The following is a 19383-nucleotide window of genomic DNA, read 5'->3' on the forward strand; positions in this document are numbered from 1 at the left end:
ACACACATACACTAATCTATAGTAATTGCAACTAATGTCGTGTGATTAGTAGTTCTCTGGAAGGTCATTTCATCATTTCACACTGTGCCAACAACCATTATGGTCTTTTCAGTAAAGTTAACCCACAAAGATTTGGTGGAGCATCAAGAGATAATCAGATTTCTGTGCCTTCTTTTTTTTTTTTTTTTTTTTTATATCAAAGTCAACAATAAACAAAAACGTCGGGTCTATAAAACATGAAGTTAACATACTTGAAAAATATGCTTGAAATAACAGAATAACAGTGGTCAGTCCAGACTTTGTTGCTGCATGAGACATACAGTAACATATGAAGAAAACAGACACATATAAAACATTGGCATATATACAGTAAAATTTGTCCCATTATCATGTTGTCACAGATCCTGCTAATGTGACGAGTACTTGCTTATTTACCCCCAGGGTGGCTGGGAGCTGTAGGGGTCTAATTCTGGTCCCATCCCAGGAAGGTCATTCTTCCTTCTTGAGCCATGGTGGCCACAGAGTAGTGCTTAAATCTGGCAAAATGCAGCCTATAAATTACAGCAGAGGACAGAGGGGTCAGAGCCTGGCATGGAACTGGGCCAGAAACTATCAATCTGCCGGGGCCAGCGAGGGCGACATCTGTCTCTGGGACTCCCTCACTCTTTCTACTTCTCTCCCTGCCTGTCGTTTTCCTTCTCTGCTTTTCAGTGTTTTCTTTTCAGCCCCTTCGCTCTTCCTTTTGCTCACGCTATCTCTGTCATTGAATAATCTCTCCATGCCTCCATTTTTAGTCTGCGTCTCTCTCTTTACAATCTTAGCTTTCTTTCTTTTATATCGCTCTGCCTCTTGATATTCTCTCTCTGTGTGCAACCCCCCTCCACCCAAACTCTCTTCCATGGATCTCCCTTGCCTTTTTTCGCGCATTCTCTTACATCATCTGTGTTTCAACATCTCTCTAATTCTCCGTCCCTCTCTCACTCTCTCTGTCTTGAGCTCTTTGTCGTTTTACGCACTCTTGCACCATCTCCCTCTGCAGTGATATGTTTTGGTCTATCTGCTCTCCAAACCAGCAGGGTGGGATAAAGCCTTGATGTACTTCCCCTCAATGTGATGCCAATATGATTTCTATGGCAATATCTGATAGCAGAATGCAGTTTTTGGATAATGAAAATCGAACAAAAGGGACCTAGTGTTGTGTTACCGAATTTGAAACAAATTTAAGGTTGATCAGCTATATGAACAATTACAAATCTTCTCTGAACTGAGTTGTTATCTTCAAATATCACTCTTGTAGTAGAAGTTGAAATGTAGGAGCTAGGATTCAAAACTTACCATGCCTGATCTGCAACAAACATTGCTTTTTGGTTGGTACTTCTGCTACTGTAATTTCATCAGAACATTTCATTTGCTACTCATTTCTACCAATACGTCTGTGTGGCATATTAATCCTCCTCCATTTTCTGAATCAAACTTGGCCTTGAATAATTGAGCGGGATCGTTGAAAAGCCCTAACCTCCATTCCCACCTTCCTTTTATAAGTCAACGTGGTGCATTTTTAATTGAGGGATATGAAATAGGCATGAAGGGAGATGGGAGAAACTGAATTGAGTCAGGGACACTCAAACCTGACAGTCATGGCTCAGCACAGGAGATTGTATTCATGCATACAGAGAAGGCTAAATATGTGTCTGGACTGACAAGTCACACATGCTCAACAGTCTTTGACATGCTTTCTGTGTGGGGACAAATAGTACAAGGCTCATGTAATCCCTGCATTAGAGTATCCCAGCAGGCAGACCTAGATACGCCACTTCGAGTTATGTTTAGCAATTTGGTTGAGAATAAACATCAATTCAACTTTCAATGAACCATAAATCTCCAAAGCTGAATGATTTGTTTAGTGTACACAAACCAATTTTGTATGGGCTAAAAAGGTAATTGAAAATACACATATTACTGGTAGGAGAAATAGTTTGCAATGTAATAATGATTTGCTTTTTCTGTGAAATTAAAACAAAACTCGACATTGAGGACAATGTAAGAAACAGAAAAAATTAAATACATTAGATGGGATTTCATACGAATAAAAGACATTTGGAGCAGAAAATGTAACAAGACAAAATGCTTACTGGATATGCATTAATGGGCCATTGCCAGAGTTTGCTGTGACAAACTTTGGTTCTATTTTTCAGATTGCTGCTGTGTCATGCTGCTATTTCCTTGTGAAAAGCCTCTGCATTCGAGGGCTGCAGCTTAGCCTGTTCTCATGTGCACACTGAGGGTTCGAGACAGATTAATATATAAATATTACTATTAAACATTAAAAGTTACTATAAAACATTGCTTTAGCTAAGGATCATATTTGGCACACGCACAACTCTACTCTGCAGGACAACTATACGCACATGTATATCCAACACATATGCACATAATGACAAACACAATAAATAGACAGATAAAATGTAAACACATCCATATAAACATACACATATACTGTACTCATGCAGATATCGGGCACGGCTGTTACAATATGCTGTATCATAATGCCACCTGACTGTGCAAAGCTTGATAAAAGGACCCTGCTGCTCTAATCCAAAAGGCAAAACCCCAGTTTCCAAGTTCATACACATAGGAGGTTCATAACCTTCTGACAGCTGAAAAAAGAAAACAGTGTTTAAACCTTTTAGATGGAACAACTACATATGGAGCATAGTGCCTGTATAATTGAATAATACTGATAAGAGATCCAGAAACAAATAAATAACATTAAATACCAAAAAGGCAATATTCACATGGAGTTCACTATAGCAGATCTGGTTATGGAAGCAAGATGACTAAAACTACATTCATGTGTGTTTTTTATTATGATTCAAGCTCAGGTAAAAAAAAATATCATATAGGCAAAAAAGCTGGCCTCCTTTCAACAGGAAGTTTTATTACTAGGAATGCAGACTTGCATAATTGCAAACATCAGTAAAACAAAAGTAAAATTCAAAAACACGTAAGACTTTTTCAGCCTTTCAAAACTATTTCATCCCTCATCTCCAGAACCAGCTACCAGTATTCGAAAGAGGGCAGCATGGAAGTGGTATTAAGGGGAGCTAAACGACTGAAGAGGCCCAAAGCGTCAACTTTTTAAAAATTTAACACAAAGCACAATAATGCTTAGCTGATGTAAGAGCCTTGAAAACAGAAAACATTTACCTCTCCAAGGAGCATTTGTCAAAAAAAGATTTTTTTTTTCATCCACTGAAAATATGCTACACCGGGGCCGTGAGCACGGCAATAGGAAAGCACAATTTGGAAAGAAAGCAAAAGGGAAACCAGTGCAAGTATTTTAGCTTCTCTTTATGGAAAACAAAAGGCCAAATGTTGATGAAACCTTTAAGGCAGACTTATTTAACCGAGCCCTAGGCTATCGGCTGAGGAGTTGGACTGTCAAAACACAGTAAGGCTTTTTCACTCTGCATATATATTTTTCAAAGATGTTTTTTTCCTTTGAAATAGTTGAAGAGTACATGTGCTCCAGAGCACAAGACATTTTCTGTGAATCAAACACAAATAAGGTGACAATTTGATGGAGTATTTCAATTTCAGTCAATAGCAAGTTCAAATGCATACATGCAAATATCGATATGCATGTCTACTCTTTTATATGTGTGCACTAAACCTGTATTTTCTGAGAGGTTCCTAAATGTGTCTCAGCTATTTTCAGTTAGTCCACTGGCAGCGAGATGAGATGAATTTGGTACGTTCAGGCATCCCTTTACAATGTTGCTCTGTCTGTGTACGTAAAGGTCAGTGGTTTTAATGAGACGGCTGCTGAGGTCAGAGGAGCCAAAGGACTCACCCTGACAGGCCTCATGGCTCTAAACTTGCTATTAGCATGCTAATCCTTGCAGGAGCTCTATGAGCACTCTCTCCTTTGGCTTGGTACGGTCATCTCTCACTGTGACTAACTGGCTCCCTGCTCGGCCATCGGCCGGCCCCCATCTGTCAGTCCCCACCAATAATAATGGACAACAGAGGCAGAGCTGCTGTGACAACGGTCCTACTGACAAATTAGGTTCACTGTACTCCCTGGTCTGGCTCCGCCTCTTGTTTCCCTCTTGTTGCTTAGCAGTTCTACACTCTGCCAGGACAGGGGCAGAGGGTGTGGCGCGGTGCCGGTGGTTGAGAATACTTTGATAAGAAGCGGCCTCCTCTGTGACACATGTTGCCTTTTTTCCTAACAAAACACTCAAAATCGATTGTGATGCGTCTTCACAGAAAAGGGCTCACAATGTGGGGCCTGAGTGTGCATTCTGAGCTGAGCTGAGTGGATGGATGATTCTGGACCAGGGAGGAGCACATAAACACACATTTACTCATTATGCGCATGCACGCACACACACACACACACACACACACACACACACACACACACACACACACACACACACACACACACACTTACACCTACAGACACACACACACACACACACCACACTTACACACACTCGTCCCAAACCAAATGTGAGAGGAGGAGAGGGAAGGATCCCACAGAGAGGATGATGCAACGGGAGTGAAATTTTTCGGCCGGAACGCATGCTGCATTAACGCAGACCTGCAGGACGAAAAACACACCCCAAATTCTTTCCCTTGTTTGTTCAAAGCCAAATTTGGTTTTATCCTCCTCTTTCTTTGCAGACGCTTTTTCTCTAATGGCAACCTGTAACCCCTAATTGCCTGCAATAAAACACAGCATGAGTCTTTCATGTTTTTGGCATCGCAGCTTCCTGGCTACACCAAACATGATAGGCTCAATGATCTGTTCTGAACCTGCTTTCCTGGTGTATTCAATTAAAAGGGCTGAAATATCAAAACCATAGGCGTTCAGAGGGAACCATAACTCCCTTTATGACCTGCACAGATTATAGCCCCCATCTGTAGCATAAGCCATCTGTATGGGTAAATTTAAACAAGATTACTATTGGTCATTACAGTGTATCTCCACTTGTTTGATTTCAAACATATTAAACCTTATATGATCACATAACCCTTTTCTCAAGTATTGATATGAAACTATAAAATCATTTGACAGCCGAAGTATTGCTTTTCATGACTTTAGTTCTTTAAACAGTGATCAGATGGTCTTCTCTTACTAAAAAAGACCTTTTCAGAGCTGGTGATCTGAGCTAAGGACCTATGACATTTTGTTTGTATCAGTAGCCAGGTCAAAATGGACTATTTGTCTCAAATGTAAATGAAGTTTCAACACCTGCTTTGACTTTGAGCAACTCTCTGGCTTCGTAACTGTGTTAACTGCCTGAGCCTATGGCAAGAGCTGCTGCTAATATATTTAGTTTGACCAAGGACAAATATATTACTCGCATTAAATTACCAGCAAATGAAACAACAGCACTAAAACAATCTTGGTGACAGTTGCATTTGCATTTGCTTGGAAAAACTAAGATGGAGACAATCAAGGTTTGGTGAGAAGCACAATACTGCCTGAAGATGTGACAGCAGTAAACAATAGATAACACCTTCAGTTATTAGATGTCTTCTCCATATCACCACAGTCCAATTGCCCTGGTGATTATTACATGAAATCGGGCTGATGAATAGGGCTAGCAGTCATATCTACACCTTCTAGTCTTAAATAGATCCCTACCTCCCATTGCTGTATTGCCAGAGAGAAGAGAAAGAAAGAGGGTTGGCTCTTTGTGCTAGCTGTGCCTCTCAGCCCCGTTGAGCTTGGTAGCAGCAGCAGCAGCCAGTGACCATTATAAATGGCCTCTATTAGCATGGCTCGGTCGCAGAGGGGAGAGAAATAAAATCATTGGGAGAATGTAGGCCTGCACTGGTGTCCCTGCGCCCGCTCCAGCCTCTGCAGACCTCTGTCCCAGGCTCCCCTCCTCCCCCCTCCCCCTCCCTCTCCCCTCCATTCCAAGGGGACAGAATCCTAAAGACTAGATTACTAGTGATACATGGAGTCATTATGGGAGGGTTATGGCAATAGTATCACAGGCATGCTGACAATGGCTATAAAAGGGTCTCTTTCTTCAGAGTTAGCATTACCATAGCAAAGGGGTTTTTTTTGGCTTGTTGATGTACAGCAGAACAGGATGAGGTCCTTTTATTACCTGCTGCAGCAGAAAAAGCTGTGTATTATCTTGCTGAAAACCAGGTTTATTTCTTTGTAAAAGTGCCATGTCTCTTTGGGTAAAGTTAAATGAATGCAACAGTATCCCCCGATGAGCCATTACATTGTTAGCGATGACAGTTACCAAGAAATGTGCCATTTGAAAAAAAAAAAAAAAACAGAGGTAGAACAAAATTGTAAAGGAAGTGGCAGTCGATCATCTACAATCTCCAGTTCAAGCTGAGGCTTTGTACTACCACGGCCATTACAGAACATGATGCACTGTCACTGAGTGAGCGGCACGTCGGTGCGAGTATATGAAGTGAAGATAAAAGGAAGAAGAGGGGAAACTTAGAATGAAGGTACTGGAACAGAGTTAATGAAGAGGAGAAAAGGAGCAAGAGAAGAACAGGAGCTTTCTGGTGTGTAGCACCACAGACTTCACTTCCCTGGAACAATTCACACATTAAAGGGTCATCATGGTTTGACTCTCTGCTCTATGGCAGGATTCTGCAAAATGCAAATGGCATAAGGGAGCTGAGGGACAGAGATGAGCGGTGAAGGACCATATCATGTATAAAATGTTTATGTATAAATCTGCACTAGTACAAACTGTAATTTTGGTTTAAGCTGCTTTTATGGACAGTTGGCCAAACAGAAAGAAAAAAGTATAACAGTTTGATACGCAGAAAACTATGATTGTGTTTAAACACAAAGTTGCCATCAACATTTAACAGTTAAGATTAATTAAACTGGGTTTAGTTTTACAAGACAAATATTCCTCTATATTTATTTGTGTGTTTAATCTTTCCTCAAACTCATGCTGTGATAGCTAACTCTACCTGATTCATGTTCGACTCTGTAGTCCTCAATAAAACCAGTATGACGGCAGCGTGCACAGTCAGTCACTTTGCCTGTTATTTGTGGGACGTGCTGTCTTTTACTGCTAATTTGGGAATCTTCTGTGGAAACCTCAGGAAGGTGTTAGGAGTCTGTGGAGGGACTGTGGCCTTCAAACAGTTTGCAGTGAGCTGGTGAGCCAGGGAGTAGCTAGTGCCTCCAGCTAGTTAAAATATGGGCACAGTGGGGGCTTGGTAATGAAAGCAGGGGCCCAGCCCAGGAAGCATGAACGTATATTGCGGTGAGGAGACACTTCTTAGAATCAGCTGGCAAGCCATGCCCATAGTTCTGGGGCCACTGGTGATTAACCGTCCAAAAGGGAGTCACTACTACAGCTGGGCTATTAATAAAAGATACTCCCATTCCTTTCTCCATCTCTTTGGTTTCCCCCATGCCTACAGACAGTCTCCACCCTCTGGACTTATTTGTGTATCATAATCATTTCCTGACACATGGAACATGTCACACATTGTTTATGTGGGGCAGAGGGAGCTTTAAAGGGAGAGGAGACGGTTCCCAAAAGGACATTGATCATTCTTAATGTACTTTGCTCCCCTGGGAGATATAGTGCAGGTATAGCGGATCAATTAGTGACCATTCATTAGATGGTGATAAGGAGAAAACAACCTATCCCTTGAGAGTAGAAAATAAATTATAAAGGTAAAGCAGAATATTACAGCCAAAAGGCAGGTGACATTGTTACACCAAAAGTTTAGGATAATTCACTGTCAAAGGATCTGAATAAGCATACTCTACTTTAGGAAAAGTTATAGACCACTGATGGTTAAAAAGTTTGAAAACTAGATCAAATATACTTCTATACAATTCTACTGATTAATTATTATAATTTGGATTTGAAATGAAACACATCTCCAATTACCACAAACTGAACATCTAAAAAAAAAAAAGCAGAAACTTAAAGCCCTTTCAAAAGTACAGTATATTCATGGGGCTGCTCCCCCCCACGCCTCCCCGTCTACACACACACACACACACACACACACACACACACACACGCACACATGCACACGCAGAGTTACGGGCAACAGACTGTGAGGAGCTGCGGGCAATCAAACACAACCTCCACGCTACTGCAACGTGAAAACGTGAGGTTAATGGCCTGGATTTAGCACTGTGGTGAATGAACGCACGTTTACAATCACCGGACAAGATGTGTATACTCCCCGTGCACAGTGGCCAAATAGGCACGTTGCTCCTCCCGATATCACTCTACATAAATTCATGCTGTCGTGACTCCCGATTCGTGACACTCTGGTGCTCGTATGTTTGCTCAATAAGGTAGAAAATGGAGCATTTGAATTTGAGAACCAATGAGAAGTCTAACCAAAAAAATCCTTTAGTGGTGACACATATGCCGACAACAACATACATAAAGTCATTGGGGCTTCAGCGCTACAGAAAATTGCAGAATTGGCCAACAATTTTCAGTTCTATCCATCCAATCCTGCATGATTTAGAATCCTCATTCTCACCAAAGTCTGACAGCAACCGCACTGACAAAAACAAGTAGAGCCATAGTTGTCTCAGGGAATATGGGCATAACCCACCTTTGTGCATGCCCGTGAAGCGGTCCTTCAGCACAGTGAGCTCATAGATCTTGCCGAACTCCTCGAAGAGGGGCCGAAGGTCTTTCTCGTCCAGGTTGCGGGGGATCTGACCGATGAAGAGTTTGATGGCATCGTGGTCCTTCATTGGGATGGTGGCCGGGCAGCCCGCCGGGCTGTGGTTGTGGCTTAATCCGTTCACGAGCCCGTTCGTGCTGGCGGAGACCACACCGACACCGTGCACCGTGCCGTCCACCTGCCCGTTGGTTAAAGTTGCCATCTTCGGACCGGCCAGTGAGTTTGGATGTGTGCAACAACAGCTAATGGTGATGGTGGAGAATCGTTTTACGTTCAAAAGAAAAAAAAAAAAAAAAAAAAAAAAAAAAAAAAAAAGCTGGTGTAAGTCTTGGTCAAAATTTGGTTCCGAGACCAAGCCGTGCCTGAGCTGTTTCCGCTCTCGTCCTATCAAAGCCAATATTTACATTGATGTGAAAACACATGTAGACGCATATCAAGAGCGCGCAACGCCGTTGGTCCCGGTGGAGGCTTTGATTCCTTATATTTATGTCCTACCCAATAACTCGTTCATTGATTTCATAAAAGAGAGACAGAGAGAAAGAGAAGAGGGAGGGAGAAAGAGAGAGAGAACAGTGAGAGGGGAGAGAGAGAGAGCGAGAGAGAGAGACCAAGAGCGTTCACTGTCTATTTACACCCACGTTCCCTCGTCCCAGCTTCTTGGCACCCTTTTATTTTTTTGCATTGAGGAGTCGGTATGGGTGTCTTCTCGGTTTAAACGGACAGGGCCAGTTCAATCTCTACCTGAGGAGTGGGGAGGTTTGACTAAAGGAGGCCGCTGTAAACTGGGCATACTTTACCCATAGCGTTTTCTCTCCCCCGTTTGTTACGCGAAGGACCGAGTGGTACAGTCCACCGAGGGGAGATGGTCTATAAATAGAGAAATATAGAGAATACGGTCCTTTGTGCTCCTGCTCAGAGCAAATAACTTCACCCTGCCGAAGTCGAGAATTGATTACTTCGTGACTGACACTCACACGGTTCTTAAGTGTAATATGTTAAAGTCTCTTAATGAGATTTCCGCCTGGTATGTTTCAGTTCACGTAAAAATAAACACTGGCCGCAGATAGGATGTGAGAGAAAAGGTGGCTGTCGCTCTCAGAAGGTTTGGTTTTGTGCTTAAATGACATGTCAGATCATCTCAGAGCCTCCCTCCTCCTCCTCTTCCTCCTCCTCCTCCTCCTCGGCGGCGGCGGCAGAGGCGCTGGGTCGCAGCATCCTCTCCGAGCTCCCGGACGGCGGACAGCTCCGTGGTGCTGAAATACAGTCCCACAGACGACACTAAGCACACTGAGGGAGGATTTCTCTGACGGCTCCAGCTGCTCGTTGTTGTTACGAACAAACATAGATTGTGCACCGGTGATACGATGTATAATTAGCTTCCTCTGCCATTTCCAAAGTTGTGTGGATTAAATGATTTGATTTCCAGAAAGGGGAAGTCTGTGAGCACCGCCGAGTGGCGTAGAGAGGGGGCGCATGGACGGAAAAAAAGAAAGAAAAACACACAAAAGTAGGACAAATTGACCAGATGCACATAAATCCACATTCGGCGGTGTTTGTAGCTCTGTAGGTTTTTTTATGTGATGAAGATTGTCAGAAACACAAAAAATGGGGGGTGGGGGGATACATGAGCGTCGACAAGAAGACTTGAGGATAAAACGCCAGGGACATCACAGTTTAAACTGTAAGAGCAGTGCAAAGCAGATGAAAAGCTATTTCTCTAATATTCATTCAGTTCCCTTGTCAAATTAATTCTGTAGTTACTGTAGGCCTATAGTCATCAATCAGTTCTGAATCAGAAAGAGCGTTGCCAGTCTGATTATTTAGCAGTCTTTGATTTATGAGAATCTTATTTTGAGTGAGTTAGGTGCTAATGTTAAATACTGCTCACATTTACACACAAATGAAGCGCGTTTAGATCTGCGACTGACTCCAGTGGCGACGGGGAAATAGAAATTAACATTCTTGAATAATATTTTTAGTATCATGCTCCAGGACAGACCGGTTCTTGTTATACGGCAGTGAACACCGTCTTACTCCCATAGCCACAAACAGGAGTCTGTCAGGTTACACAGCTTCGAACAGTGTGACCTGCAGAAGGTGCAAATGAAAGAACTTATAATGAGTGAATTTGGAAATAAAATTAGATATTTCAAATTCAGTTCGTAGGAACCTGAACCTGTTGAGATCGCTGGCTACGCTTTGTTCCTTTGGGAGTCAGCTCATGCTGTTTATCTCTGCTCCCAAAGGACAATACGATACCAGAGGTCACGGCAATGTGGAAATGATAGCAGTGCTGATATACCTATAGACATCCAGTCTGAGTCATGGAATGTAAAAGTCAGCATGTGAACTACAAACAGTGACGGTGAAGTTATAGCAGTCCTGTCCAATGAAATAAATTAACACGCAATACAAATTGGTAGTAGGCCTTACCATGACTTCTCCTATGGGTCGGACTAGTCCCAGTCCACCACAGAAGACACGTAAATGAATATACATAAATAAATAAAGACCTATATGTGCATTGAGCCGATCCACAGTACATGCAATAAAGGGATTGTATTTGACACACATACTCAAAGCCATGTCGATATAGGCTCCTGCCAACAGTGACTGAAGTGTGTGCTAATATGTTCCATTCATATCAGGCCAAAGAGTAAAATGCCCCACATATGGGCCACAAGGAAATTGAACCACTCTCCAGTGATGAGCAAAACGAAGTGCTAGTGTGGTCCAGCTCTGCTTCAGTGTCTTCAGTTAAAGCACGCAGCCTAAAGGCCCCACACTATAGCAACGGCATCCAAGACTCATAATGTTGCCCTATTTGTTTTCATTTTTTGGCTATGAGGCATACCCCCCTCCGCCTAGACATTAGCCAACCATTAAATAACAAAAGCGACACACTCGGCGGCTCTCTCACCTCTTTCTGCTCTTCCGCCAGCTAAATGGCCCGGTAATGTCATCCCGTTCTCACGGCATGACCGGGCCCCAGCTGGGCGGGGGGGGGGGGACTTGGCTTTCTTTGGCATGACACCGTGCTCTGCTCTCCAAGCTTTCCCTCGGGGCCACACTCCATTCACCACGGCTGCCTTGCCTGTGCTCACGCCTGACTTACCTCCAGCAATATTTTTAATACAAAGGTGAAATGGGAGGGCACAAATCATTGTAATTGTGTTGAGTGGGTACTACCGTGATGATTATGTAAGGTATGGCGCCACGATGGTTCCCTCACGGTCTGTCTCGTCACACTACCTGTGAGCCAGTATGAAATGTTTTGAGTGTCGCCCGGAGTGAAGTGGCTTCGGTGACTGAGCCCATCGGACTGATAATAATAACACGCAATTAACGAGCAAGACGTGTAACAGTGTGTCTATTCGTTCCCAGAATGGTACTTATTTCAGTCCGTTTGGGTATACTCAAATATGACTGTGTAGCTCTTGCAAATCATTTATGCCCACTGCACAGGAGGGCTGAGAGCAATACTCAAAGCACTCGGTCTGTCAAACAATTTTCATATTTATTCTGTTTCTCTAAACTCTATAAACTCCCCCCAAAAATCAATTTGATGCAATCAAATGATTTCATTTCTACAAATATAAATAAAAGCAGGACTTATTAATATTTACAGCCATATTATTGAATAGACTGCAAGTGAAGCAGCATCAAAGGGTTTTTATACTGAGTAAAGATGTGCCTCTGTCCATGGTGCTGATATCCGCACAGGGCAGCTGAGCTTTTGTAAGTCAAGAAGCAGTACGTTCTCAGGAACACATAAAAGCTTAAGGCCAATAAAGATGCTCCGCTGTCAAGGTGTAGACGAGCATATGTGGACCCACTGCTTTTCTCAATATGTTTCACAGGGCTCATCAAAAAGAGGTCACTTCGTCATCCCCCAACCCCACCCCAAATAAACCTTTGCAATCATACAGCAGAAGAAGCCTATTTTACCCTGGGAATATTGCTCCCTTGCTCGTCATGACTTCAATTTTCAGTTTCAGCACTGTAAACGGTTGCAGCAAGGCAAATAAATGAAAAGGGAAATGAAATTCTAGGTAGCCAAGTTACACAAATAGATTGATAATCTGCATGGGGCACCATAAAGAGCTGTGGCATGTTCAGTATTACCTATTCTGCATAGTAATGTCTTTTCTCACCTCTCCTTCATATGGGACAAAGTTCTAAATCTCCTGTAGCCTTGGGACACCCAGGCTGTATATCACCTCCCAGTAATTTAGAGGGAAACATGCAAAGGAATGAAGAAATGGCAGGTGCATGACTAAATGCCCACAAAGTTTAGAGGGACAAGGAGGGCAGTAAGGCCCCTTTAGCTCTATTAGCACCACTTTGATAGAGATTGGAAGGGATGTGCCAAGAAAAGAATACTGCAGTAATGTAAAATGTATGCATGCAGTTTTATAAGGAGTACATGGCATTCTTTGCACTGTACTGTGGACCACACTGTCTGTATGGCATCATTATTTTAGTTAGATATTACATGTGAAATTATCACATTTATCATATGTGCAGAGTTTCATCTAGTTTACATGTAAAATGATTTGTTTATGAAGGCATTAATAAGGAAGGGCATAATAACATGACAAAACTCATACAAAGATAGCTGGTAATTTGGTGGTGGAATATTTATTCATTTCTTGCAGGAAACATATTTTATTGGGTCATGTGCGGAATGAACAGTGGAAGTTGTTTGACACTAGGATGAGAGGCTGCATATTATCTACCCTTGGGCAAAAACAAACAAAGCCACAAATGTTTTCAGTAATGCATTAGAACCATTAAAATAATTTGCAAAATATGCTCCCAGCAGAGTCATGGACTAAACATGTCTTATAGCTGTTATTTAGTTTAATACACACAGGGATCATACTATATGAAACTCTAGGTGCGATAAAATTAGCACACAAGTTGGATTCATAAAGTATTACAACACACATTTAGCACATGATGGAGTATGCAAGGCATCACACTCCAGTGACTAGAGGACAAATGCATAAGCTTGAGCAGTTACACAAACCAAGTTTAACCAAATGATGGTGCAGTGTAAGATATTAAGAGACATACAATCCCTACTGCTCTGTGAGAACTGGAAAATTGCTGTGTTATACATATGCTGCCCAAAATTCCTACCATGAGTATACAAGCTTAGCACATAACCATAATGTCATGATGCTATGTATTTCATTTAAATAAACCTGTTGGTTTGTAAATTGCAGTCTCCTGGTAAACTCATTCTGTGGAGCAATGAGGTGTGTCTGTCTCTTACCCCTGTGCTGCATTGGAAAGAGATTAGTGCTGTGACATTTGACATGGGTAGGCGTCGCTGCTTGTGTCGAATACAGGCTGCACAGATCAGCCATGCTGACAGCTCCTCTCCTTGACTGACTTGCTGCCCTGAAAAGACATGCCTCTTGACAAACACCAGCTTCTCGACAAAATCACCCATACACTCCTGCACTGTGCACATATAAATACAGCTTTAGGCAAATAGAGCCCACACATGCCATCCAAAAACATGACAGAATATTAACCTAATTCTATTGCAGTTCCTTTGTGACTTTAAAACCATATTGTTGTCTCAGATGTCACGAGTCATCTAGTCAATCATTCAAGGCAGAAAATGTCTTCAGTGTCAGGCTGCTGTCTGAATCATGTAGCACCAAAATCCTATTTCCACTACAACAGATCAATTCCACAGAGAGGTCACGAGGAGAGCTGAACTCTGACCCCTGGCTTTGCTGGTGCACACTGATGATACTCTGAGGGCTTGATCTGGTTGTCAGGGTGATGTGACACCTCCGTTCTAGATAGGCAGCCATTTTGGGGCCAGAGACTCCACAGAGTCATTAATTGCTCTGGGGAGGAAAGTTGGATTCACAAGGGAGTGTGATAACACCTGGTTCTCCAGTATACCCCTGGGCAAAAAATGTCTACAGCAAGGATGAGGGGCAGTGTGAGAGTGTCTATGTGTGTGTTCTTTCATGTGTATGTGTGTATTACATTTTTAGATAACCGAATTTCACTTGCGACTGTTGTCAGACAGGTGAACAAACCCACATGCAAAAGCTAACATGATGTTGTTCTTTGTGCATGTGACCCAGAAACTTCACTGGCCTTGTCAAGCTGAGATGTTATTTAATAGAAAACACACACACACAGAAATAGGCTTACTGTAGACTTGCAGCTACTTGGCTGAGCTACATGTTCAAATATGTGAGGAAACATGATGCTTCTTAGTAGCACAAACATTTAATACATCATTTATAACACACTATAAGCACTTTATAAGAAAATATTGGTGTATTTGGTTTATGTGTATGTGCAGTTACTGGCCACACCAACCTGCAGTGTTTATTTGTTGTTTATTGTTGCTGTTCTTTTCTCTCTCCTCTATTCACTCACCCCAACCGGTCGAGGCAGATGGCCACCTAAACTGAGCCTGGTTCTGCTGGAGGTTTCTTCCGTTAAAGGGAGTTTTTCCTCTCCACTGTCGCCAAGTGCTTGCTCATAAGGGATTTGTTGGGTTTCTGTTTGTCTTTTTTTTTGTAAAGTGCCTTGAAATGATTGTATTGTGATTTGGCGCTATACAAATAAATTGGATTGAATTGAATTGAATTGAATTATTTATGAAAAACTCTGGAGGCTGGTGTCCAAGTACATAAATTATGAAAATATAATTAATATACCTGACGAGAGAAATTGTCATTGCTGACAACAGTGGTAAACTATTCATCAAATGTTTTAATACAGCTTGTAGATGCTAAATAGGGAAATTAAGTTATGTTTCTAACAACTACTTACAAATAGTAGTTTTACAATATTTGCAGCCAGCAATTTTCAGTAGCGATTAATATAATTGCATTTATTATACAGCCTGTAATTATTTTTCTATACAGTATTTTTCATCATTAGTATTGGAGTCTATGAAAGTAATGGAGTCAAATTGTAACTTTGACTGTAAGAACTACTACTTGGTTTGAAACTAGTTCTACTGAATCAGGTATAGCAACATTAAATACTGGGATATGTTTTAGCAAATAAAGACTTTAGTAGTGTCGAAATCATTTGCTAGGAAACCTCAACAGCGCTGTCCAATCAAGAGCTACAACACATGTAAACAGGAAGTCACTGAAGCATAACTTCCAAAAATAAGGGATAATGTTTTGTAATTTGAAATATGCAGTGTTACAGTACTTTTGCCAAATGTAATTTAAAATTGCAGTGTAACTGTGTTACTCTTCATGCTAAATTGGTCATACATTGAAAAGCTACTGTTAGCTTTACCTGTTGATTGCACTTGGCAGTGCGTGGCACCTATGAATATTTAGTAAAAACTAATGTCTATGCAAGAACTAGTTTGTATGGTGCAATGATTTTAATTTAGTAATGCATAAAATTCTACACTTATTTTGGAATCAGATCGAGTTTTAACTTAACTAAACTTCAAGCAGCTTAACTAAACTTCAAGATTTTTTGCTGGGACCTGATGCATTATTAAACAATATCAAATCAGCCAGGACTGAAAGATTATAGAGTATAAATTTAACATGAAGTTTTACCATTGTTTTTCATGGATGAATATGAAAACTGTTATGCTTTCCAAACATCTTCAGAGGCCACGGAGCTCCTTAATCTTGCATGTTGTAATAAAACCAATGAATATCCGGCAAGTCTTCAGCACTGTACATTACTTGATGATGGCGTAACAAGGTATTTTAATTGTTTTTCTCAAAGTCCTTTCTCCAGAAAGAAGGCTGTGAGACTTTGTTTTGGCTGACGTTCTTCACAATATCATCCCAGTAAGCAGTCTCTAATTATAGCTGCTAAGAGGGAATGATAGCGAATATTGACGGTGCAGTAAATCCCTGGCACAGAAAAGAGCCCATGATTGCAGTATAATAATTTGGCATTTGGCTAGACAAAAGAAGCTGCATGGAAATTTGTTTTGAGTCTTAGACAGAAAAATGACAACAAAAGAAATAATGGTCTAATTGAGTTGAGTTTGGTGTCTTTTCCGGGGCCCCTGTGGTTTGCTCCTGAGTGATGTGTAGAGTCTTATCGGCTAGGGAGAGGAAGTATGTGTTACATTTTTTGTCTGATAATGACACATGAATGGAGGCAGACAGACAAAAGGATGACAGAATGATGGAAGGGATTGCTAGATAAACAGACAGGTGGTGCGATAGATAGATAGATCAGTTTTACTGTACTGCCAGGCAGTGAAGTTTGAATGTGCTTAGGAGTAGGTTTTTCACAGTGTAGGGATGATTGTCAGTGTGTAGGCACAGTGAATAGAACATTGAGCCTGGATGAGCACATTTGAGGTGATTGTTCAAGCTCACAAACACACGCACACAGGAATGCACATACACTGTCTCAAACTCACACTGCGCTGTACGCATGGTTGCTCTTTAAGTTCAATTAGCATGAGAATGCTTTTTGATGAGATAGAAAGCAGTAAATGCAAGATGACGTAGAGAAAAGGAGGAAAAACTGCCTGTCTTTCTTTTTGCCTGTATCCTGCTCTGCCTGTCTTCTCTCCTGCCAGGGGGAGACAGACAATGCAAATACCAAAGCCCCAGTCTTTTCTGTCTGACTCCTAATTTGTGTCTCTCTGGACATTAACATCTTGCCCACTACGTTCATACTATTCTCTACTCAGCATGTGGACTTGGTGGCACAAATTAAATAGTATTTGTGCAAAAGACGTATACACAATGTGTAGAAAGCCGTCAGCCAACAAGTGTGAACAAGGCCGTAGCGTCTGCCCCCAGCTTCTGGCCGACATAAACACAAAGGGACTTCCTGGCAACAGCTTTGCTCAGGTAGGGAAAGGTCATTAATAATGAATGCTAAATCAGCATCTGAAAAAGGTTACCGTTTTCAAATGCTGCACTCTCTTCCATGTACCTCTCCCACAGCATTTATTATAGCCTTTTCACTTTCCTTTCACTGTCATCCCTTTTGTCAGTGAAAATATAAGCTATGGCTTTGCTCCAGTTCTGTAGGGGGCAGGAAGGGAGATGAGAGGAAAATGGTAGCATAGTGTGATTCATTCATATACGGATCAAGTGTGATGGATCTGGGAGTGCCGCTGGGTTATTTGGTTTTCTAGGGCCCGATGTCATTGTGTGAGGTTGTTCATAAAATGTAATGCAGTCCTAAAACCATGAAAAGTATGTATATTTCTATATCTATGTATGTATATCTATATAGAAACACACATATATATATGAAGTTCCAATGGAGAAATTTCATAATGGGTAGCGGTAGAGAAAAAGAGAATGGGCTGGCCCTAAATATCTTAGTCGGGTGGGTGTACATTACACACTTGTGTCTCCTTTTGATGGAGAAAATATGAGTCACTCTCAGCTAGCGGTACTACACACATGAACCACATAAAGCATTTTCACATGGAAATGCACAGTCACATATACATTACAAAGCACGCAGACAGAGATACAGCACTCACAAAGGGAGCAGGAAAAAAGTAAGCGCTGATACAAATGGACTTTCAGAAGGAAGGAGACTAGGCAGCTTCAGAAAGGCAGACAACAGTACATGAGTACATTCCCTTCTACCTCCACTTGTTTTTGTACTTGTAGTCATGCTACAACAAGAACATAATACAAACTGTGACATATTTTGCCAGTGTTCATAAATGTATTGCTTAATCTTAAAATACACAATCCTTTTCACTGTAAGTGCTCCAAGGCTACCAATGTTCTTCATGGAGGACTGCTGGTGGACACTGTGGTGTCATGCTGTGAGGCTGTGACCACATATGTGTGCACCACATGGTTTCCCTGAGGGAAACGTCTGATTGGATATGGGTGCTGAAGTCTGTCACCTATATGTGAACTCTCCCATAATCTGGATATAGTAAGCCCACAGGGAAAGACACATCAGAAGGGATAGTTAGTGTTTCCTTCACATTATCTTTCTTTTCAACTCACTCATATAGCTGACAAGAAAGATGTATTAAGATTACTATTGTACACTGTATTGACAACACTGACTCCACATGAAATCATATTTTAGTGTTTGAGCAGACAAAGTTTGATGAGCTCTGTGGGAGCTGGTTATATCATAAAAATAAAACACAATTCCCAAAATGTGCATATATAATATAGATCTAGTAGTGCATCTAAAGAATGATAGTATGTGCTTTGTATAGTTGCTTTTCTACATATGAGATACTCTCACAATTACCAGGAGTACTTATTTTGTTTTTAAAAAGCAAGAAATCGGGTGAGAAATGCTGTTTTCTTACACGCTCTACTGCTTAAAGAGAGAAAAATTTAACATCCTGTTGTTAATTACCCACCTAGACCTCATTACTGAAGTGTTGAATCATTAGGAGGTAGGCAAGTTAAGTGGGGTGATGCTGCTAGGAGATGTTTCCAAGGCAACTTCATCCTACACAAATGCACATAACACAGCCACAATCAGAAAGGAACGATCCTCATGATATTAGTTACAAAAACAAAACAATAACCATATTTAGTGAAGCCAAGCTTCGAAAAATAAAATCAATTATAAAAGTTTCAAATTATGGAACAGGTTAAATTTTTAAGTATACTATATAAGTTATACTATATATAAGTTGAATTCGGGTGTCTATGTGTATATGTTTGGATATGTGCACCCCTCCACGCACATGCCTCATGGACAAAGGTGTGACAGCCTAACTCT

General features: G+C 41.4%; 1 protein-coding gene across 1 annotated transcript in view; it reads right to left on the reverse strand.

Annotated features, from left to right (window-relative positions):
* Nucleotides 1-8875, reverse strand: part of celf4 (CUGBP, Elav-like family member 4) — a 77303-nt gene extending 68428 nt beyond the window's left edge. The window contains exon 1 of the mRNA XM_026306212.1: nt 8599-8875. Within this exon, the coding sequence (XP_026161997.1) occupies nt 8599-8875 (277 nt within the window). The remainder of the gene's footprint in view (nt 1-8598) is intronic.
* Nucleotides 8876-19383: the final 10508 nt, after the last annotated feature.

Source organism: Mastacembelus armatus, chromosome 5, assembly GCF_900324485.2.
Source record: "Mastacembelus armatus chromosome 5, fMasArm1.2, whole genome shotgun sequence".
NCBI classification, from domain to species: Eukaryota; Metazoa; Chordata; class Actinopteri; order Synbranchiformes; family Mastacembelidae; genus Mastacembelus; species Mastacembelus armatus.